This window comes from Eucalyptus grandis, chromosome 6, assembly GCF_016545825.1.
Source record: "Eucalyptus grandis isolate ANBG69807.140 chromosome 6, ASM1654582v1, whole genome shotgun sequence".
NCBI lineage: Eukaryota > Viridiplantae > Streptophyta > Magnoliopsida > Myrtales > Myrtaceae > Eucalyptus > Eucalyptus grandis.
The window spans coordinates 19400195-19423270 of NC_052617.1; the positions used below are offsets into that span (position 1 = coordinate 19400195).

Consider the following 23076-nt stretch of genomic DNA (forward strand, 5'->3'; position numbering starts at 1 on the left):
ATGATTTGAAAAATAAAAAATAAGAAAAATGAAAAAAAAAACTATATTCTTATAGAAAATTTGTTCAACATCTTGCATTGACCATCATTACGGGAATGTGCATGCAATAGAAAAATTACACCAATCCATTGAGGTATAATAGGATACAAGTTAATATTTGTGATAATAAATTAATCGTAATTTTTGGGATGGACCCCTTCAATCCAGTCCATACAATGTCTTTTTCGAGAGCAAAGGAAATGCAGCTGAAGTACACCAATTAGTAGGTATGAAAGGATTAATGTGACATTCTCAAGAACAAATAATCGATTTACCCATTAAGACCAATTTACCGGAAGCAGCCACTGAAGAGACCAGATCGGTCTTCCAAATGATAAATAACTTAAAGTCATCTAAGAGACTAGGCAAACAAATCAGGGAAAAGGTGTCATTGGGGAACAGCAAGACATGACAAATTGCATGTTCAGTCTAAGATTAAGCCGAAAGGCATCTTGCTATTCAGAATGCTTCGATCCCTAGCGTTAATCCAGAATGCTAACTATAGTTCCACCCAGGTCTCTTCGCATGTCCGAGCTAAAACAAAAGGATCAGCTTATGAAGGACTGGAGGAGCTTCACTATAGTCTATTAAAGATGCTGGCACTATTGTTCAATGATGTGCCGCAGGCACCAGACCGAGGAAAAGAGATCATTATTGTCTATTGATGTCCTGGAAGGTGAGTTGTCAAACTCAGAAAAGGAGTAAAAATCGATAAAGGATGAAATGAAAAGCCAACCAGAAAATGAAGGTTGCTTAGAGGAGTCAGGCTAAGGTAGGAGAACTCTTTTCATCTTGAATCTTCGTACTGGTTTTAAAAACGGGTGAAGGACTATCCAGTTCTTGCTGTTTCAAAATTTGTTTTGCCATCCAAAGGTACGATGAGTGACCATCTATCAACTCTGTTACATCGACCTGCAAGATAAGTTGATCACAGGCTCAAAACAACGGGACAGTTATGAAGACCATGAGGGCAAATTAGCATAAAATTACTGCAAAGCAAGTGTAAAAGAGAGCTTACGTTCTCCATGCCAGGAACATTAACAGGTTGAATCCCGGCTAACCCCTGAGAGAACAAACTGAAGACAGTGAAGCGGTTAGTCCAGTGAGATACAAATAAAACCAACACTGAAGAAACGACCACTTTTGCAGAAAAGGAAAATTAACTATATTAGATATCCTGTAAACCCATCACTATTTTGGATCAAAACCTTTCGCAGTTCAAAAGGTAGGTTTACAACCTGTATGAGGCACCTTGTGCCTTGACTAATGGAAGGTACAATTAATGACACTTTCAAAATAAAATCAGTCACCGCTGAATCATCTACTTCTGGATGCTCAAGAGCTGTAATGTTGCAGATTAATATAATTGCAGTTTCTGCTGAACACTAAAATTTTAAGATGAAAAAATTATTTCTGTTTCAGCATTGACACTTCACCTTTTTTGCCCAGATGATATTCTATCTGAATTGTTGCTTTTACCTTTTTCATGGTTAACTATATATTTGCTTTCCCGAGTTTCGGCTTTACATCCCTCTTCCTTTCTTTCCCCTAAGTTCTGCTTCAAGTTACTTTACTGGCAATGCCCTGTTATGACTTAGCTCAACGGAGTCGAAAAGAAGAAAGTGAGAGAGGCACTCTCTAATCACTAATAGTAGATGGAATGAAAAAAAAAAAAAAAAAAAAAAAAAAAAAAAAAAAGCTAGAGAGCAAAATGACCCTTAACATAACCTCAAACAACAGGCTAAAACTGTCTATGACTAATACTGCTCTCCAGTAATTCAAGAGAATTTCATTTTGAGCATTAATATTCTCCATCATCTATGGAAAAGAATAAACAGGTGACTTACATACCACTGCATAGGCAGCCGGAAAAGAAAAATACTCATTCATCCGTTTTTGTGAAAAAACAAAAATTCACACCTGGCACGGAAAGCAATACCAAGGGTCCAATCATTTGTTGAATATGCATTGACAAACCTTCCGGCCACCATCTGCAAAATCATATCAGGGAATAGTAAGAACTAAAATGGAGAAGACTATATTTATGAAGGAAAGAATGAAAAATAGAGAGTTCAGTATACCTTTCTTGCTGTCTCCCAATTTTCATCCTTGATTGAAATTGGTGCTCCAAGAAGAACCACCCTTTCAACAAATTTAGCTGCAGACAGGAAAGGACAAAAATAAGCATATCCCTGACCAACAAAGTTATTACTGAGTGAAACGTAAAATCAGAACCATATGATATCTACCATTATCTTCGCTTGCTTCAGCCAAAAACTGAAGACACTTGAAAATTACTCGGGCACCCAAAGAGAAGCCAATTAGAGTGACAGGCCTACATGATGTTACAGAGACAGTCAGACAATGCCCTGGAGAGAAATGGAAAGGGGAAAAAGGAGCTGCCTTTGGTCCATGGAGTTATTTTGCAGACCTGCAGAAAGCAACAAGAATGAGCAAAGTCAAGCATACAAGTTGACCAACCTGTTACCTTGCAATCCCTTCAGTAACACTTCAGATAGCAGTTCTCCTGCTTTATCTGATCTGCAAATTATGATGATACGAATGGCAGAAAAAAAGGCATTAAGTTGACAAGAAACCACCGCAATTTCAGTCAGTTTTATTTAACCAAAGAAGAATGGGAAAAACAAGGTAAGATTGCCAACTAGCTAAAACTGGAGATACAGGGTTTAAGAAAAGTCAGAAGCGACACGTGGGATAATGACCGGATCAAGGAGGGCATTGCTAAAGAAGAAGAAAATTGGAATAGCTCTGTGAACTGCTTCCGTATAACAAGGAATCTTATAAAACAATCAGTACTAATAGATAGATTAACAATATCACCAAATAGATACTGTGTAAACACAACTTGGTTAAAAGGAACATCTATAAGGTTCAAAACTTCTGAGAGATTCCATTAATGTTGTTTAAATCTCAAGGAGCTTCACAAGTCGTAGAAAAGTCCAGAAGACAAGAATGTCAAATGAGGCTGTACGATGTTGTAGAATGAACTCGAGGGACCAGCTTGTGAATCCCTAACTTGACAGGTAAGAATTCAGAACTTGCACCAAGCTAAAGTATGCTAGTTGGAGTCCTAGGGCTTTGATAAATTGCAAGCTGTATATGTTTTGTCTTATGATTCAGAAGCTCTGGGTCTGAATGTTAATATTAGTTTTTCCAAAGAAGAAAAATGCTAATTAACAATCTTAACCTGTCAATAGCAACAGCCCATTTACTGTCTATGATATCAGATGCAGTAACCAGAGTTGCTGGTAAAGCTAATGCAGCCACAAGCGTGCTCAGAACAGTCATCATTGCACCTTCTTTAACTAACTCCATAGCAAGTCCTGCCAGAGGTCAATTAAAGAATTAGATTGTGCTTGCTACACATGCTATGATGCCGTAAGCTTGTAAGGTTGTGGGGATTTACTTGAAGTAAGCCAGTCCTGTATGGCAGTGCTTAGAGCAATCAAATTCTTAGACTCCCATTGCAGTGCATACCTATATTTCGATAACAACAATAGCAGACAATCTGAATGAATCAAAACAGAGCAGCTGCTAAAAAATTTGAGCAGACAAGTCAACACACACTTTAAATGTTTTTGAGGGAATTCAGCTCAGCTTCCACGAGTAAGACTCAAGCAACCTCATAGTTTCCTTTACTATTCTTCCCCTCTTTAACAATTGGTGTCTGTGATATGTATAACTCAACTCCCACGAGTTTGGCAAAAGAACTCAAAAAGGCAGTGACCTCCACTCTAAGGTAAGCTTAAGTTCTTTCTTGAGAAATAACCCAACTGAATTGGGAGAAAAGGTCCTTTCATCACAGTGGGCAAGGTGAGAGAGAGAATTTCACCATTCATCTTAGATCATCTGAGCATGTGGGCCAAGCAAAATAACACATACATTGCATGAAATTCTTTGTTAAGAACTCCAATCCCTAAGCAGACCATATTTCTAAGTTGAAGCGGTAGAGATGCTAAAAAATCAGAAGTGATTATGTATTACTCAAGGGTCCTACCACTGAATTTTCTACAACTGCCTACGATGTGCATTATAACAAACAAAAACTCAGTAACATTTGCAACTAATAGTTAACTACAAAACCTTAAGCATCTCGTCATATCAAGTAGGAATGGAAATAACAGGTCAGTACCGTGAAATGTGTCATCTATCTAAATGATACCCAATGAACGACATCAGTGACTGCTGTCAAGTCATGTACTAGTACATGAAGTTAAGAGATACTGACACCAGGTCATCATGCATCTTGTAGGTTTGATTTACGAAAGTGGAAGACATGTCATTTTCTCTACCTTTCCACGTTACTGTCATAACCTTCCCATGGCCTTACAAAATCCTCGCTCTCGAAAGCAAGTCCAGAAACCAATATCTCAACTGCCAATTGCTGATAGAAAAAGATTTAGAATGCAACATTGAGAGGTCATGCCCATAAGATCGAGGCATTACGTAGAGCTAGCCTTCCCATTTTATGAGTACCTCCCCTTCAGCACAAATGGTGAAGCAAAATGCAATATGCTAAAACTCACGCCTTGGTTGTGATTTTCGCCTATCGCTTTGAACTCGAATTCCTCAATGCCTCCAATTCTTCTGGCCATTTTACTTCCTGTAAGGCCAGCTCCGGCAACTGAAATGCATAGAGTCCTTAGAATCTTCTAAAAACTCAGGGGATCGAAGAAGTGCAGAGTTGCAAAGAAAGTAAAAGATACACCATTACATCTCATGACAGAGTAGGAAAGCTAATAGCACTGTGATCCATTGAAGACATATACTCTGTCTAGTTGTTATCCTTAATTTTGGCAAAGAATAGTATTAGTCCAGCACTATTGCTTGACAGTATAGTAGCCTAAATTGAACATGAAATGGAAAAGCGGGAAAAGTCTATAACTGATCTTACATTATAGTACTACTTGCTTCAAATGCAAAGAGAATGTCAATGAAACGTCAATAAATAGCAAATCCAGAAGATTAATACCTCCAAATGATGCAGCAACTGCAGCAGAACCTGCAGCAGATCCTGTAGCAGTTGCTGCTGCCCCAAAACCACCTCCAACAGCAGGGATCACACTGCCCAGGGTCGGAGCCAGGGCTCCCATTCCCTCCGCAATAGCTGGGGCAGCTAGCCCTGTGAAGAAACTACAGTTGACAAGTCACTCAAAACAAGTCTCACTTACTATACAAACTTGTTTTTGTGAACTACGAATTCCTAATGAAACAAATGAATTTTGTACCACCGGTGATGGCCATCAAGGCCCCTCCACCTAAAGCAGCTGCACCAATAATTCCTCCTCGCTTCCACTTAGCCCAACGGTTTTCTGCGACTTCAGTATCTTCTTCCTTCGCACCTTCTGCTTTCAATGAAGACATCATAGAGCAAGCAACAATCATCTCCAAAGCTTCCTAGAAGACAGTAGTTAGAGCGTCATGCAGAAGTTGCTTTGTTTAAACCAGAAATACTTGATCTGCAGGCACGTGGGTTGCAGTATCTAGCATACTCAATGAAACTGTAGGTTAACGAATATCCAATGGGACAAACCATTTCCAACCATCTAATTCCAAGCCATGTTGCCAGCAGCCTTAAACCAACGCGATGTCTAGCATCATAGCCCTTCCTCCCAGGTGATTTGCTCTCGTCTTCAGGGCTGTCTGCTACACAAGCTGAAAGAAGCTCATATAGAACTGCAAGTTTTCTCTGACGACTGATCATCCTTCCCTCTTCTACAAATTCCTCAGATGTCCCGTGAACTTTGTTCGGAACATCTTCTCCAGCAATTGTCTCCGGACCTGCCGCCCGAGCTGTTCCATCTAGCTTCACCACTTCCTCAGATGATACATCGGTCTGTAATTTGGAACATTTCTCCTTTTCATATTCACGACTCCTTTTATCCTCTTCATAAACAGGAGAAGTTTCCACACTGAGCACCATGGCATCGACAGCCTTCGCCAAAGCAAGCTCCTTGTCTGTTCTTTCAGGACAAGTTTCCTCGCCATCCTCCATAAGCAGTCTCAGGAACTGAAATAGGATCAATATCAACATGATATACCAAGCAACCACAGAAAAACACTTCTCATAATTTGGATGATGAGAACAGATTTGGGCAATGTGAACTTGTCCTGCTCAAGTAAACTCAAATAGCACACTAATAGTAGATTCGAATAGCACAGTAACGATAAAACCTCGAGCATTCATCCTCAGCAAAATGCACGTAACGAAGATATAATCGTGAAAACAGCACCAGCTACGCGATACACACCGCTCCGACGTGATGCCTAACTTGCGAGGAAGACCCTGCAGTCTCCTTCAAACCATCCCAGGACCGCTCATCGACCTTCAAGAACCTGCCGACACGAGCCACGATCACCTTAATCTCTCCTCAGCTTCTACAACAGAAATCGACAAAGAGAGAGAAACCGAAAGCTCGGGGACACGCACCTGAAGACGGGCCGGAGAAGGCCGGAGCCCCCGTGGATCCAGAGCTCGGGGCGCTCCGACGCCGAGGCCCCGCGATCGACCGACACGCCCCGGCCGATCGGCTCCTCCTCGAGAGGGGCCAAGGCGTCGGAGGGCCGCGTCTGGTGCCTCTGGGAATGGTGGAGGGCGAGCGCGAAGAGGCCGGCCGCCGCGTATCTCTGCGTGGCGGTGAGGATGGAGGTCTCCATGGGGGCGGCGACGACGGTCGAGGGATCCGAAAGCGGCGGAGCGAGCGGAATCGATTCAGGCAATGAACGAACTCACGAGAGTGTAAAGGAAGCAGAGAACGAGTTCGGTTCGTTTCAGAGAGAGAGAGAGAGAGGGCTTTTCAAAACTGGAGGGCCGATTTTGCCGAGAGGAATAACGGGAATTTCGTCTCGAGCGGACACGCGGGAACGCGGAGGAGGCTGTACGTGGAGGCACGTGATTGTAGGTTGGCGAAATTTTTTAAAAACTGTTTTAGTGAAAAATAAAATAATTTAACATTTATTTTCTTAAAAATAATTTCGTGAGCGATAGAAATATTTTACATTCATTTATTTTCGAAAACTATAGAAGCGATTGATTTTAGGGAAATGTTTCCAAAAAATTATTTCCAAAAAATTATTCATTTTACGAAAAGCAAACGCATCTTTAAGTCATAATTATTTTATACCACTTGTCAAAGGTTCATATGGTTGTCATCACATCCTTACGAAGATGTTAGCAATTAGGACATCTTTTCATACGAGATATCATAATTAGGTAACGTATTACGAGCCATTTTAGATTTTCTCGCAACATGAGTCTAACAATGACTAAAAATGAAAATAAACCCGGCGAGTCGAGTCTCAAGGCATTTTTTTGCCCCAGCCTGAGCCAAAGTAAATCATAACTAGCTAGGGGGTTTTTTTTTTGTGGTCCTTTTCTAAATTAAAAGAATTAGTTATTAAATTTTTGGCCTCGAAATTCACCTTTTTAAATATATTTTCAACTAATTTTTTGAATTCAACCTATATTGTCACATCAGTTCTTCGTTTGGTGTTATATATGTTCTTTTTACTTATTTATGGCTTCATTCAAATGTTTCGAGCTTAAATAACGTCTTTCTATTACTTTCGTATTCTATTTTCATACTCTATATTTCCAATGTATTCTTTTAATCTTCACAAACGAGTTCAGAACCGGTCCATGCTATTTTGGGCATGAGCATCTCAGACTCACGCCAACCAGCTTGAATTAAAAAAGAAAAAGAAAAATGGATAGGCTAGAAAACCCGGCCCAAGCCCATTGGGGCTCAATAGATAGGGCCGGTTCAGACTGTTGGGCTCTTAATTTGTTTTGCTCAACCTTACTAATGGGCTCCCAAACAAAAGGTGACTTATTGACAACTAGATTAATCACTTTGATAACTGCTTGAATTCACCTTATTTCATTCTAATTGACTCATCCAGATTAACCAAACGAGACACTCACTAAGTACACATGATAAGGAAATGCTCAATTCTAAAGTACAAACTAAACAAGTTGTGATAAAAGCGCATCAATAGCTAAAAAAATTCAACATTTGACAAAAGTGTCTGGAAGAACGATTGGTACAACTACCTTTTGGACGTTATTATAAGATAAAGCATCCTATGAGATGAAAATTACATAAGGTTAAAAGAAATATAAATCAATGTACAAGAAATGGTGTAGAACAGGGTAAAGCCTACTACCCCTCGAGAAAAGAAGGTGCAGGCTTAGTTCTTAAAATTTACCCACCAACACATAAGTTTTTCGAGTCCCTACAAGCAATTTTCATGCAAATGGTCATCCTTCTCACGTCTCCCACATGTGAGAAGTCCTTTTTTTTTCCTTTGGATAGGTTCAATTTGGACCGCCAAAAACGGTGGGTGACAAGTGAGTCCACAAAATCCCACGGTCCATATTCATTTTAATACATCCATCGACTTTAACTCCCGCAATTATCTATTTCTTAAGCACTAAGAGAACTCTTAAATTTGAACATTATGTTCGTGGGAGGATAAATGATCGAATAGGATGGATAAATTTGAAACACACCCACTACTTTTAAATAAGACAACAAACTCATATCTATTACGACTCATTTGAAAGATATGAACATTATCATTGATTAAGCATGAGGCCAAACTAATTCCATCCGGACACCGCGCTTGTCATTGCAGACACGACTTTCAAGCTATGGTGAGTTAGTATATTTAAACAAATGCTAGTCATTTAAAATTCATGGTGTGTGAGAGACATAAGCAGAGTGATTTAAGTCGTCATTTAGGGTCATTTGATTAGTGATGAGTCAATCCTCCAACTCAACTCAAACCACAAAACAAATCACAGGGATTCGATTCCCAAGCATGACGACCTCATCGTCTGTTCCAATCTTGTGCTTGATGGCCGTGATGGCCATAACGATAGGCACCGCGACAGCTCGTGTGGAAATGATCGCACGACCCTCCGTGCCCTTGCCACCACAATTCGATGCGTTAAAAGGAGAACGTGACGACCATTACGGTCCGATGAGATCGGCAATCATGGATGACTACGGTGGATGGGGACCCGCACCGGACACAGGAGGCGGTCAGGCAGCTCCAATCCCTCATCTCGCCATCTCCAGCGCTGCTAATTCGAGACCATATGATCGGGCAGAACCTACTGTTCGGAGCTCGAAGGGACGAGTGAGCGTTTTGGATACTGAGTATCGTCTCTTATAGATTATGCACGACGAGTTTCTGGTGCGCACAATTCACAGGCCTTTTACTCGCTATTTATGAAGAAACATAAACCAATAAAGATCATGGAAAATCTTCGTACTGACGAAGCAACAGCATCATTTGTTGCATGAACTAGGAAAAGTTAGGACTGTCTTAAACATTAGCGCATTGTATGCAGGCTGCAGTATGGACTTGTATATGAAAATTAAATCATACTCATTATACAGTTTTAATATTCAGCTTCTACAAGAAGATCAAAAAGCAAACGGTAGATAGAGAGATATGCCTGAATTTCTGCTCCTTGAAAATTTAGGATTTGCTAAATCTCAATTCCCCTTAAGAGTGGCGCTTATGGCTGCAGAATTTGACGGCTCAAAAGGAAAAATAAAATAAAATAAAGAAAAGACAAGGACCCCAAAAAGGATAAAGATGGTGAAGAACTGAGAGTGTAGTTTACTGCAAAAAGTACTAATTCCGTTGCCGGGACTTGAACCCGGGTCTTTCGGGTGAGAGCCGAATATCCTAACCAACTAGACTACAACGGATTGATGCTAACAGCGTGATCTTTTTCTTTATATTTTGATAATGCTCAGCCGAATGAGCAATATACATATTATATATGCATTCCTTAAACTCACTCACTCTAAATTCTCTCTCAAAATGGTAAAATTAGATACGTGAGTTCCTAAAGTACATCTCTTTTTTTTTTTTCTCCCAAAAACAAGTTTGTGAGAAGGAAGCTTGAACAAAGGAATCTCCGACCGACAATGTATGCCCACCGCACTCCATCATGACACTGGCAAAGTTCCTACCTACAGGGCTTTGTCTCCTTTTTAACCCCTTTGACATTGACACTGACGGGAAGGGTAAATCACGCCTTGAAGAAAGGAGATCACGGATTTGATTCCCGGCCTAAGGCCAAGACACGCACGGACATGGACATGTGCGCCAATCAAGCGGCTTTATCGCATCATGATGTGGAGACCGACGTGGAGATAAGAGTTTGCCAGCCAGAAACGAACCAAGAGACGGTTTCGGAGACCGTCGGTCATTGAGATCAGGACTTTCTTCGGCGTCTACTCTGGAGAAAAATCGGTGCCTCCGTCCGGCTAGTCCACGGCGGTGTTTTTTCCTATCCGTCAATGGCGGAAGAGGAAGGAGCCGACGTAAACAAGACTCCATCGACCCATCTCGAGTTGGTCAGTTTTCGCTTTGACTGGGAAGTCTCGAGGGTCCCCAATTCAGCACGTGAAATCCTTTCCCCTCCACTCTGATTGATTCCCTTTCTAACCCGTTTGACAAGAGGGGAAAGAAAAGCTGATAACCTATGCCTCAGCTACTCCGCTGTCACCGCTGTCACCGCTGACACATACAGTTTCAATAACATGGCTCGGTCTTTGACGAGGTCGGAGAACCACCGCAGAGTAGCCGTGATTTACGCCGTGAGGCAACTTGCAGGGCAGCAGCACCACGCACGCGAGTAAGATCTACCCGAGTAAATACACAAGTATATGACGTTCCTGACCTCCAGAAGAAAACTCTAAGCAGTCGCCAACGTTCGTGAACACTAGTAAAAAGATTGGACTTGTTTGCTGGATGGGATAGCACTGAAAAGTCATTTCGACTCAATGGCATGACTGTTGATAAAATTCAAAGAGTGTTGACTTCAAGTAGACATTTTCATCCTAGAAGAGAGGTTCGGCATGGTTTAAGATCAGTCGATCTTGTTTTCAGGCACGAGTCTGTAATCTAATAGAACCAAAGCTCAAGTCGAGACAACAGACCGGGAAGCAAAGCGTTATGAGATAGAAGGTGGCTGGCTGGACGCCGTGCAAAGAAGAAACGAGAGAGCTCTACAGCTACCATTTGAGAAACTTTAGATAAGAAAAGGAAAGTAGAACCAACAGTGACTAATTACAAGGGCGTGATGCCGAACTAACACAATTAACTATATATTCCACACCGGTCAAACAGAAAGAACGACGCACAGTACATTATAAACAAGCAAAAAAGTTGATGACCGCTACGCTAGGATTCCGTTTTGGATTGCAAATTGAAGCACATACACTTATCTTTCATTGCGTCTGCCTCGCTCCCGTACTCTTTAAATCTGTACTCTTCCTGCTTATTCGCAGAGGGTACCTTTCCCTCGCTATAGCACTGATTACACAAACTAAAATGAGATTTTGTTTCCTTGAATCGAGATCCGATGATCGGATAGCGGCAAACGGAGCAGATGTGGTTGCCATGCCTATTTCTATCCCCGTTTTCGAGCTTTATCAAAGTAGAGATGATACCAAAACCCCAGTCTCGATCATCAAACATTTGAAGGAAGTCCGATAAAGATACCGTTGAAGAATCGATCTCTCCACGTACCTCGAGTCGTTCACTGATCCCACTCGAAGGAATATAGATAGCCCTTAGCAATTTGATGTATGAGGTAGCATCAACTTTTCTTATCTGGGATGGAGAAGCGCCTTCACTTATGCATCGCCACAACAGTGCATCATAAGCAACCCGCTTTCGTTTTTCGGGAGAGCCACCGCAAACGGGAGCGAGAACTGCATAAAACATGCCCAGATCAACCCTACCTGAGCCATTCTCGTCTAAGACAGAAAGAATCCTCTCATTTATGGCTTTGACAGCTCCTTGAAAGGTTTCAGGCTTTAAAAAATTAAGTAGCCTCCGGAGGATTTCTTCCAAAATTGGCTTGCGTATCGATTTCTCCGGAACACCAGTTCCAGAATAGGAAACAGGCACGTCTTTTTCCTTCATTTCTTTACTTAAAAGCTCAACATCGCAACGGCCAAACCTAGTCACCCTCTGAAAAGCTCTAATTTGCAGAGCATTAGCCAAATCCTGCCTCACTGTAGTCTTCTCACCTACAGTCTTAAACTTAGAAGCTTCAACGATCAAAAAGGCTACTTCTCCATTGGCACCTCCATTACTCTTAACCTTCTTCTTCTGCAGCTGCTTCAGATGGGCTATCGCATCATGCAGTTCCACTCTGTTGGTCATCTTCAGTGCTTCCTTCAGTGCCTTCTTCGCATCCTCAGTCTCACCAGCACCCAACAAGGAGACAGCCTTGTTCAATTGCGCACGCCAATGAGTGGGCCACACAGCCAAAACCCTAGTATACATTTCCGAAGCCCTCTGAAACCTACCCAAGTCCATATAAAGGCCACCCAGATTATACAAAGCATCTACATGACCCGGTTTTAAATCAATAGCTTTCTGGAACACCTCAATCGCTCTCTCATCCTCGCCCATTGAATGCAAAGCCGAGGCCAGATCACAATGTGCATCGGCATAGTCAGGTTTCAAGAAAATAGCCTCTTCTAAGGCCTTCACAGCTGCCCTATACTCTCCTACCCCAAAAAGGGCACTCCCCAAAAGCTTAAGAGCCCTAAAATGAGTAGGACAAAGTATTGCAGCTTCCCTATAATACTCACAAGCGCTTAGCACCATACCTTCACCCTCAAGCGCAATCCCCAGATTGACATAAATCTGAGGAAGTAAATAAGCCCATTGGTTCCCATCAGCCTCAGCCGCATCGAGAGCCAGCAAGTACTCTTCTTTAGCGTCTTTGTACCTGCCAAGAACATACAGGCAGTTTCCAGCCCTGAAATGCGGCCTAACATCCACCGGTTGCAACTCGCAAGCTCTCTTAAAGCTCACCAGAGCCTCCTTAAACAGCTGGTGATCGTACAAGACCCTACCTATCGCCATGTGCCCGTCGAAAGCCTCCTCTCTCGACCTCGCCCCGTCGGCCCGGCTCCTCAAAACCCCCAATTCCTTCACGAAAAGGGCGTAATCGTGCCCCGATTCCTCCCAAAACACCCTTTTATCCGAAATGTCCGAGGACGGCCCCAGCTCCCTCGACCAACCGGCATCCGAGAACGCGTCGAAATTGTCACCCTTCAGTTTCCCGTCCTTGGCCTGCTTGGTCTTCAATCTCTTCACCAGAATCTCCAAATCGTCCACGATCTTCCAAGTGTCATCGAACACTATCCCATGATTGGGCGACACCGCCCACGCCGCCGTCCTCTGCTTCTTCTGCGTCTCCATCGCCCGCTCGTCCGCAATCGACGACGACACCTCGTCCGACCCGGACCGCACCTCCTTGTTCTTGCCGTCGTCGGGGCTGAGCTCGAGCCCCAGCGCGTCGAAGTCGCGGTCCACGTCGCCGGCGCCGTCGTCGTAGGTCCGCAGCAGGCCCTCGTAGGTGAGCCCCTTCTCGCCGTCGATGTACTCGCCGTAGGTCTTGAACACCTCGTCCAGGATCGCGTTGATCTGCTCGTCGCTGAACTTGACCCGGGGGTTCACGGCGACCACGAGCGCCGCCATCTCCTCCCGGTTGAGCCCCCCGTCGCGGTTCCCGTCGAATTGGTGGAAGATCCGCTTCACCTTCTCCGATCTGCTGCCCCTGGACGCCATTGCAGCTCCCTAGGGTTTCGCCGGAAGCGGGAAAGGAAGGATTTTTTTTCCGACCCAATCGACGGAGATCGACGGAGACGGCGGCAATGCGGCGATCGGGGGCTAGAGCATCTCGATTCCGTCGCGGAGAAGGAGCGAAATTTGAGGGAGTGGCGAGCTATGGAGGCTCTCGTTTATGGTGGTTGGGACGAGAAGATATGGAACTGAGATGACGATGATGATGGTGATGATGATGATGATGTATGGATTCACAGGGAAGACTGCACTATAAAGGAAGTCGCTTTTTCTATTTATTTCTTCTTCTTTTTTGCTTTATTTCATTCCATTTAAAAAAAATTGTTTTGTTCATTTCGAGTTTTATTTTTTTTTTTTTTAAATTTGAGGGGATTTGTTAATTAGTTGGCAGTTGGGGATTGACAGTTGGCATGGTGGGTGCCATCATTTCCCCTCCCCCTCAACCATCCTCTTTCTTTTTGACGGGCATTTCCTAATGATAGTCCCTAACCTGAAATATAATGCGATTAAAACGTTTGGTGGGCAGTAAGGTAAATTCCTGTAGACTGTAGTTTATTCATCTCAATTTTCTGGTTGGATGATCATGACCAAAATATGTAATTTTTGGATGATTGGAATTCATATTGAGGTGGCTGCACTATGTGATGTGAGATGGGCTATAATTGCGATAGGCTATAATTGCAAATGCATACGGGAATCCCATATGCGTTAAAAGTCACGTTGCCCATAAGTCAAATTAACCCAAGCGGAAAAAAAGCATCTGGAAGATGCTAAAGCAGTCAGACGTTTGCAGAGCCCCTTATTATCGCTCATATCAATTTCTTTCCCAGGACTTCTCATCGACTTCACATAGAACCCCAAATTCTTTTTCCACAAGTTAAAAGGATGGGGAGGAGCAAAGGCGTCGCTCGTGCTTGTTGCAAAATGTCCGATACATGAAGGGATTTACAGAATCGAGATGTCAAGAGGTGCTCATGACAAGAAAAATGTCGTTTTATATTTAAAAAAAAATTATCAATGTACTCTTATTCTATCACTCACTCTCAAATTTTTTTATCAATTTTATTCTATTTTTATTCTATCAAGCTTTTGCTCTATCTCCTTACAAAACGTAAGAGTTACAATCCGTACCTAAAACTAAATCGTCTCCATCTCAATTTTCCCTAAACCTCATCCCAATTTTACATTAGAATTGATTTCCACGGTTTACAATTGCGCAAGCAAATGTGAAATGTGAGGTCCAATGTTTTCTTTTGGTTGCTTTTTATTTTTTTTTCTTTTGTTGGGTTTTGGAGTCGACAGGGAATTAATTTTCAATCCTTTTATTTTTTTTTTAAATTAGATTCATTGACTTTAAAATGATGGGCCAACTTTTATAACGGCATGAATGGCGATCCCTGTGGACAAAGGGAAGCGCCAATAAGCGGATTTGATTCCGCGATGACCTTTTAGCTTTTCTTTTGTAGCTTCTCTGTCCGGTAGAACACGGCGCTTTCCTTTGCATGTTAGGTGTGATGGCCCATTCAGAGACCGGTTTGGAAAACTAATTATTGAATGTATAATTGTTACTCGATATAAATTAATTATTTCCCAGCATCATCAGCATAAAATGCGATTACACTGCCAGACGATACAAATGTCTCTGGAGCCCATCATTGATTATAAAAAGAAAAAATCGTGAGTTTCGCACAATCTCGAATGAAAAATGAAAATCCAATTTTGGCTTTTTGCAAATCTTGAGGCTTGCACTCGCGAGTTATCTTTTCAGCATAAAGTGTCTAAAAGCACTTTCCAATGTTTTAGAGGCTTAAAATGTCTTTCAAATTCAAATCCGGGAAGCGAGGGAGGTTATAATATAAAGTAATTGCAATAAATGGTTTTTTCTATGCGATCGAATTATATTTTAAGCGATTTACGATGAAAAATGTGAGGACGAATAATTTTTTTACTGACCCAACGATTTTGCAAAAATGACCTATTGACCCCTTTTTCAAAGCATCTGCTACATCTACATCCTGTAAGGTCTCAAGTCGATCCATGGTCGACCGCCAGCCTCTCTGAACAGAGCATGCCCTGCTTATCTCGGCCGACCCAAGCCTCGCCCTTTCCGGCACTCCTCTCGGACTCGCTCGTCCGATGAGCGGCGCCAAGCCATGACTATTGACGATCCCAATGAACCCCGGCAGCGCACCCGACGTCCGAGCCATCGCCACTCGCTTCGCCGCTCAGCTCCGGCGATGCGGCCCCGGAGCACCCGCCTCCCACTCGGCGGCCCGCGCCGTCCACGCCCACATGATCGCCTCCGGGCTGAAGCCCCGCGGCCACATCGTCAACCGCCTGATCGACGTTTACTGCAAGTCCTCGAACATCGGCTACGCCCGCCACCTGTTCGACGGAATTCCCCAGCCGGACGTCGTCGCCAGGACGACGCTGATCGCCGCGTACGCTGGCGCGGGGGGTCTGAAGCTGGCGAGGGAGATATTTGACGGGACCCCATTGGGCATGAGGGACACCGTTTGCTACAATGCCATGATCACCGGCTATAGCCATAACAACGATGGCCATGCGGCGGTGCGGCTGTTCCTCGACATGAGGCGGCATGGCTTTAAGCCTGACGACTATACATTCACGAGCGTGCTTGCCGCCGCGTCACTGGTCGCCGATGGTGAAAGGCACTGCCATCAAATGCATTGTGCGGTCGTGAAGTCTGGGACTGAATGTGTTACTTCCGTGGTGAACGCGCTCATCTCTGTTTACGTCAAGTGCGCGTCGTCTCCTCTGGTGTCGTCCCCGTCATTGATGGGTGCAGCGAGAAGGTTGTTCAGCGAGATGCCCCAGAGAGACGATCTAACATGGACAACAATTATTGCAGGATATGTGAGGAACCATGATCTTGAAGCAGGACGCGAGTTTCTTGACGCGATGGCAGAAAATTCAGGAGTTGCGTGCAATGCGATGATTTCAGGTTATGTGCACCACGGAAGGTTTGATGAAGCACTGGACCTGTTCAGGAAGATGTATTTATTAGACACTCACTTGGACGAGTTTACTTACACAAGTATAATATGTGCCTGTGCTAATGCTGGACTACTGGGCCATGGGAAGCAAATTCATGCCTACATTCTGAAAACAGAATCTAGCCCTACACAACATTTTGCTTTGTCAGTGAATAATTCATTGATCACTCTTTATATGAAATTCGGGAAATTCAATGAAGCACGGAAAGTTTTTAATGCTATGCCTGTTAGAGACATCGTTTCGTGGAATGCAGTTTTATCTGGGTATGTGAATGAACGGCGACTTGAGGAAGCAAGAACCCTTTTCAGCGAGATGCCAGAGAGGAATCTCTTGACATGGACGGTGATGATATCAGGATTAGCTCAGAATGGGTTTGGCGAAGAAGGTTTGAAGATGTTCAATCAAATGAGGCTGGAAGGTTTCGAACCATGTGATTATGCTTTTGCAGGAGCAATAACTTGTTGTGCCGTGCTTGGAGCTTTGGAGCATGGACGCCAGCTCCATGCTCAGGCCATAAGTCTAGGACATGATGCAAGCCTCTCTGCAGGAAATGCACTAATCACAATGTACGCACGAGGTGGTGTCGTGGAGGCAGCCCATCGTGTTTTCTTGACTATGCCATTCCTCGATTCGGTCTCTTGGAATGCGATGATTGCAGCGCTTGGGCAACATGGGCACAGTTCTCAAGCTATTGAACTGTTTGATGAAATGCTGGAGGAAGATATAGTCCCCGATCGGATAAGTTTCCTCACAGTTCTCTCTGCCTGTACCCACGGTGGTATGGTAAAAGAAGGCCGACGGTACTTTGACATAATGAGCAGTGTTTATGGCATCACGCCTGGTGAGGATCATTATGCCCGTCTGATCGACTTGTTGTGTCGAGCTGGGAGGTTTCACGAAGCAAGGGAAGTAATCGAATCGATGCCATCCACACCCGGCGCACCAATTTGGGAGTCATTTCTAGCCGGCTGCAGAATCCATAATAACATGGATTTAGGGATTGAAGCCGCAGAAAAGCTTTTCAAATTGATTCCTCAACACGATGGAACCTATATACTTCTGTCCAACATGTACGCAAGTGCGGGTCGCTGGAATCAAGTGGCCGAAGTAAGGAAATTGATGAGGGAGAGAGGGGTGAAGAAGGAGCCCGGATGCAGCTGGGTTGAAGTCGAAAGTAAAGTCCATGTCTTCCTGGTCAATGATGCCATGCACCCCGAGGTACGGGAAATATATGCCTACCTGGAGGAGCTGGGGCTCAAGATGAGGAAACTGGGATACGTCCCCGACACAAAGCACGTGTTGCATGACATGGAGGCCGAGTACAAAGAGCATGCGCTGGCCACCCACAGCGAGAAACTCGCGGTCGCGTACGGGCTCATGAGGCTTCCCCGGGGAGCTACGGTTAGGGTCTTCAAGAACCTCAGGATCTGCGGGGATTGTCACAGCGCGTTCAAGTTCATGAGCAGTGCGGTGGGGAGGGAGATTGTGGTGAGGGATGGAAAGAGGTTTCATCATTTTAAGGATGGCGAGTGTTCTTGTGGCAATTACTGGTGAAGAGAAGGTTATTGTATTGAATACCATTAGAAGCAGGTAGATTGTTCATTTGCTCCAGAGAGATCCCCAAGTACAAGAATTGAACTTACAGCATTCTTTTTGTAATCTTTTTGTGGTTTAATGATAGCTTCTGAAATTCTTTTTGTTGCTCATTTGCTTGGGAGAGATCCTCGAGGATTGAACGGTTGTGACCCGTCAAACTGCTCAGCTTCATATCGAGCACATATACAAGCATGCACGCACACGGACATTGAATCTCTTTCAAGCCTGTAATGGAAAAGGAAGACGGGAGAAGGAACGGTCTTCGGAGCTAACTCTCGCCATCTCTTATACGCCGATAATCAAATGAACAGTATATAAAAAACTACAGTAAAAATTTACAACGCAAACCAGTCAAAATCATTTACGATTTAAGGACAGCGCCTTCAGTAATTTTCCAATCTGAATCGGCATGGGACATTTCATATCTAGTGGTGTAGATCTTATTGTAAGAGTCATTTCGCTCTGGATTGTTAACATCAGTTAGGCGGGCTGACTCTTCGAGAGTAGCCTCCACCGTTGCATGCCTTCCGTCCATGGACAGAATCACACTGTCGATGGTCAGACTAACCAGAGAGTAATCCCAGAACCAACCATTATGGGCAATTTCAGCAGCACGATTCGTCCAGATTTTTAACATCTGACCATCCAGCACCTGCCAGAAACGTCAAGTTAGTTACAGACTGCACATACTTCCTTGACGTTTAAGAAACAAACTGCGAATGTCAAGTTACACGACAGAAATTTGAACTTCAACTTTCAATCCTCTGGCTATGCTTGAACCCAGTAACGAAGATGCTAACCACAAGGTTTGAGCATTCCCACGGCTCTATGGCACAGGCATAATCCATTTATCCATCCCGGATGGAATGCAAATCATATGGTGATCAAAGTAATGTGATAGGAGGCACACAAAAGCACATTTGTGCAGATTGCAGCCTACATAATTTCACAAGCAGAAAATGCTTCATATATATTCCATTTGGGAGACAAGAATACCGACAATGTCCTGAAAAGGCTTAATAGAAGGAAAACTGCATATGCATAAAAGTCAAAATTTCAAATTCCATCTTATTTGGATGTTGACCATCTGAACCTTAATTTTTCCTAATCTCCCTGTGAGAACGAGCATGACATCTGTTCACTAGATGCTCAGCAAATATCATCAATCATTAATGACATTAAGAATGTCTTCACTAGATTCTCATCAGCCAATTTATTTGTTTCTTCATGCTTTTACCATTAATCAAGGCAAAATCTGATGTCAATTTATAACATTCCTTGGCACATTAAGGGTCAAATGAAACCTTGCCTCTTGCTATCCTACCCCCATCAAGGCATATAATCTTCTTGGAGACAGATAAAAGATACTACCATATCAATTAAATACCACTTTAAAGGATGAATATTTCTTAGTCGCCAACTAGTGGCCAGCATTTATCTATCAGAACAACACAAGTCAGAGAAAAGCATAAAAATGAGGCGTAAGACAATCATCCAGGCATGGGACTTATTATCATTGTCGCTGTCAAGGATAGGTGGCTCATAAATGTTCATGTTGATGGAGCAAATGTCCAAGATCAAGATGAAGCATGTAAACAAGGAATTGCCTCACCTCAGATAACTTTTCAAGGCAATGATCAGGTCCTAAGGCCTGTGACTTAATGAACTGCCACTTGCGAACAAGAGATTCTGCAAGCTTTGTATCCATTCTAGGTGAATCCTCAGACAGTACATCCATTGAGGACCCTGCACAGTGATACAAGTATTAACTGCAGAACACGTTTACCCAAGAGTGAAGGACCTCAGAGACATTGCAAAATGCTTGAGGATCTAAGGCTATGTCATAGAACGTGGTAGTATGAGCTCTTCCATCAAAAGTACTAGCAAATGAAAAAAAACAAATTCCCAACATTTTAGTGGAACACCCAAACTCAAACTCTCCAAAAGGCTCAAAAGAAGTACCAAAAGAGAAGTTCATGAGAAATTTCAGGAAAAAAGTGTCACAATTAAACTTTAAAGCTTTATCAGAGGCATAATATTTAAGGAAAAGTACTTTTAAGTTTACACACCTAATGATCAAATCTTAAGGCATGACTCATTTTGAGCGATCTTAGGACTCGTTAACAGCGAAAAAAAACGAAGTCCTGACAAGTAGACTTGATAAACAAGGTAACTTGCAAATGCTACAAGAGAAACAGGGTAAGAATGATAAATGGACAACAGTGTGCATTTTTCTAAAGGTAATAAATAGTGAGTTTGACCAGTCAAAATTAGCAGCAAATGTAGCTCAGATCATACCCTCACAATCAACATCAGATGCCATTGCCGAGCCAACTTCTTTATGAAGCACGGGTGAGCCACTCCTAGCTGAAATACATTTTAAGCCAACCAATGTCATTGCCCCAATGACCAATCCAGCACACATGATCTTAACACTGGCATCTTTGATTCTGTCTGTCATCGAATATCCATCTGTTTCTGACACTGTATCATCTTTTCTGGAAGCCTCACTTATGTTGGCAATATTGTCCCCATCAGGACTTGTGAATGGCTCTGTAAATTCTGAAGAAGGAATTGAGTAATCTGGTCCCATATCCGCCTGAAGTCCAGTGACCTCTTTGCTATGACTCAGAGGAAACACCTTCCTCAGCGCCTGGATAGCGCTATCTTTAACATTATCAATTACTGCAGAAGCTTCAGCACCAATTTTTGCAATAGCTGCTGCTGCTGCTAAGGGCGAACTACCACCTCCTTCAAGCTTCTCCAAGTATCTGAGAACAGTAGGATCATCATAGTAATCTCCCAGCTTGAACTGGATATCTTTGGTATCTCTAAATCTAGGAAAAACCACTTCCATCAACCATGTCTCCAACAATTTACAAAGGCCAGGAAGATCGTTGTCTTCATCATCCTTTGAGTTTTCCAGGACAAAGTCTACAATGGATGGATCTCTGAAAGGCGAGTTCACATTGTCCAAGCCCAACCATGAGCGACAATCATCAAGCTCCCCCACAAGGAGTGAACAGAGACCCCTTTCTAAAGCAAAGTCTATCTCCCGATTTTCCCTTGGAATGTAGACGGAGGCAGCATTCCCCAAAGCTACTTTAGTCTGCTGAAGTTGTTGGAACAAGTTATCGGCATCTTGGATGAGATGAGGTTTCTTACCAACAAATGCATTAGCCACAAGTGCAAGTGCCACGCCGTACACTTCAAAACTTTCAGCTGGAATGTTACTGGGTGTGGCAGCAAATAGATCCACCTTCAATTGGAGGTAAAAGATACAAACAGAATTAATATTTTACCATAGGCGGAGAAACTCAAAGACATCTGAAAGAAAATAGCAACAGAAACAAGATTATTACCTGCTCAGTAGCAGTCATTCGCAGAAAGGCCTCATTCATAAAGTATTCACGGGTGAATCCGCCAGCAATTGCTGCTGCCCCACCTCCCCCGACAGCCCATAATATGTTACGCACGCCATGAAGTCCCTCTTCCCTCCTTCTCTTGTACTCATCACCAAGAGGCAATCCTAGAAGTTCCAAAACACACCGTGGAGTAATCTCTTCCAGCGTCTCATCAATCTGCGCTCGTAAGTCCGGCGCAAGGCTACTTGCCCCTTCCTCCTGTACACATGAAATGTAATAATCACATCAAACAGCAAGTAAACCGCACCCAAAACAATTCCACAATAATCTCCATTGCATTGATATGATAAAATCTTCCATAAAAAACCATCGCCTAGTACCTGCAAAAGCTTCAGAGCTCTCTCCAGCGCCTCGCATCCGCCGATGAAATCTGGAGGGTTCAATGCCATGGCGTCCCTCGACATATCGACATAAGCGAGGGCCATCACCAACACGACGTCTTGCTTGAAACCCTTAGGCAACCTCTCCTTCAACAAATCCTCCCCAATCCGAAGCACCAGCTCGGCCTCCCCTGACTCTTGCAGCACGCACAGAGCTCCTGGAACCTAACACGATCACCGCCAAATCCCACATTCAGCAAAAGCAACGATCATTCACCTCCTTGGCAAGTAAAACTACAGTCACATTTCTCCCGAATTCATCGTCGAATTTCGCTTTACCTTATCCCAAGGGACCTGCGTGAGGATCGTCTCCTGCGTGTCCTCGGCGAGGCCTTGGTTGTAGTCCCTCCGGGAGCTCGGTTTGGCGAGGGTCTCGCAGGCGGCTTGGAGGATCTGGCGGCGGCTGATGAGAGCCTCCGAGCTGAAGCCGTACGGAGGCGGCTTCGAGGCCCTAGCCTCGTAGGCTCTCCGGATGCCGTCGCCGAGGAAGTGCGGCTCGGCGCCGAGGACGCGGTAGAAGTCGATGGGGACGGGCACGTAGCGCTCGGGCGGGGCGAGCTGGGGAGGCGCGAGCGGAGGGGAGAGCGTGGCGGCGGCGGATGAGGCGGAGGAGGACGAGGCGGCGGAGTAGTCGGTCGTGGTGAACTGGAAGTCGGCGAGGAGGCGGTCGGCCCATTTGCTGGCAGAGCAGGCGACGGAGGGGGCGGCGGCGTGGTGGCGGCGGCGGTGGAGGTTGGGGGCGGCCTGATGCGGCGGGGGAGCGGAGGAGAGGGCGGGGCGTGGAGGCCGATGCCGACGCCGGCGTGTCGGAGGGCGACCATTTCGAAGGAAGCTCCGTCCGACGAAAAAAAGAAAAACAAGAAGAAGAAGAAGAAGAAGAAGAAGCTCTGCGCTGGGCTTAACCCCTTCGGCTTCTGCGACCATCAGTCCATGCTAGTGGGGACACTGAAAAATAATATATTTTT

General features: G+C 44.0%; 4 protein-coding genes and 1 non-coding gene across 5 annotated transcripts; 1 reads left to right on the forward strand and 4 right to left on the reverse strand.

Moving 5' to 3' along the window:
- Positions 1–413: 413 nt before the first annotated feature.
- On the reverse strand, positions 414–6829 carry LOC104448805 (transmembrane and coiled-coil domain-containing protein 4). The gene is made up of 15 exons (XM_010062716.2): positions 6491–6829; positions 6312–6396; positions 5594–6070; positions 5289–5457; positions 5033–5182; positions 4587–4684; positions 4353–4444; positions 3467–3537; positions 3248–3383; positions 2521–2580; positions 2289–2374; positions 2121–2197; positions 1960–2030; positions 1058–1115; positions 414–951 (listed from the first exon to the last, which is right to left on the reverse strand). The coding sequence occupies exons 1-15, from the start codon at positions 6715–6717 to the stop codon at positions 802–804; spliced, it is 2007 nt and encodes a 668-aa protein (XP_010061018.2). The 5' UTR covers positions 6718–6829; the 3' UTR covers positions 414–801.
- Positions 6830–9712: 2883 nt separating this feature from the next.
- Positions 9713–9785, reverse strand: TRNAE-CUC. Its single transcript has one exon. It is a non-coding gene; the product is annotated as a tRNA-Glu (tRNA).
- Positions 9786–11100: 1315 nt separating this feature from the next.
- Positions 11101–13920, reverse strand: LOC104448806 (uncharacterized TPR repeat-containing protein At1g05150). The gene has a single exon (XM_010062717.3). It carries the CDS (start codon positions 13675–13677, stop codon positions 11269–11271), a length of 2409 nt encoding a protein of 802 aa, XP_010061019.1. The 5' UTR covers positions 13678–13920; the 3' UTR covers positions 11101–11268.
- Positions 13921–15547: 1627 nt separating this feature from the next.
- LOC104448808 (pentatricopeptide repeat-containing protein At1g25360) lies at positions 15548–18416 on the forward strand. The gene has a single exon (XM_018876247.2). The coding sequence runs from the start codon at positions 15865–15867 to the stop codon at positions 18262–18264; it is 2400 nt and encodes a 799-aa protein (XP_018731792.2). The 5' UTR covers positions 15548–15864; the 3' UTR covers positions 18265–18416.
- A 151-nt stretch (positions 18417–18567) lies between these two features.
- LOC104448809 (protein ACCUMULATION AND REPLICATION OF CHLOROPLASTS 6, chloroplastic) lies at positions 18568–23035 on the reverse strand. Its single transcript, XM_010062719.3, has 6 exons — positions 22391–23035; positions 22052–22276; positions 21669–21929; positions 20605–21565; positions 19919–20052; positions 18568–18958 (listed from the first exon to the last, which is right to left on the reverse strand). Exons 1-6 carry the CDS (start codon positions 23033–23035, stop codon positions 18668–18670), a joined length of 2517 nt encoding a protein of 838 aa, XP_010061021.2. The 3' UTR covers positions 18568–18667.
- Between the last annotated feature and the right edge of the window lie 41 nt (positions 23036–23076).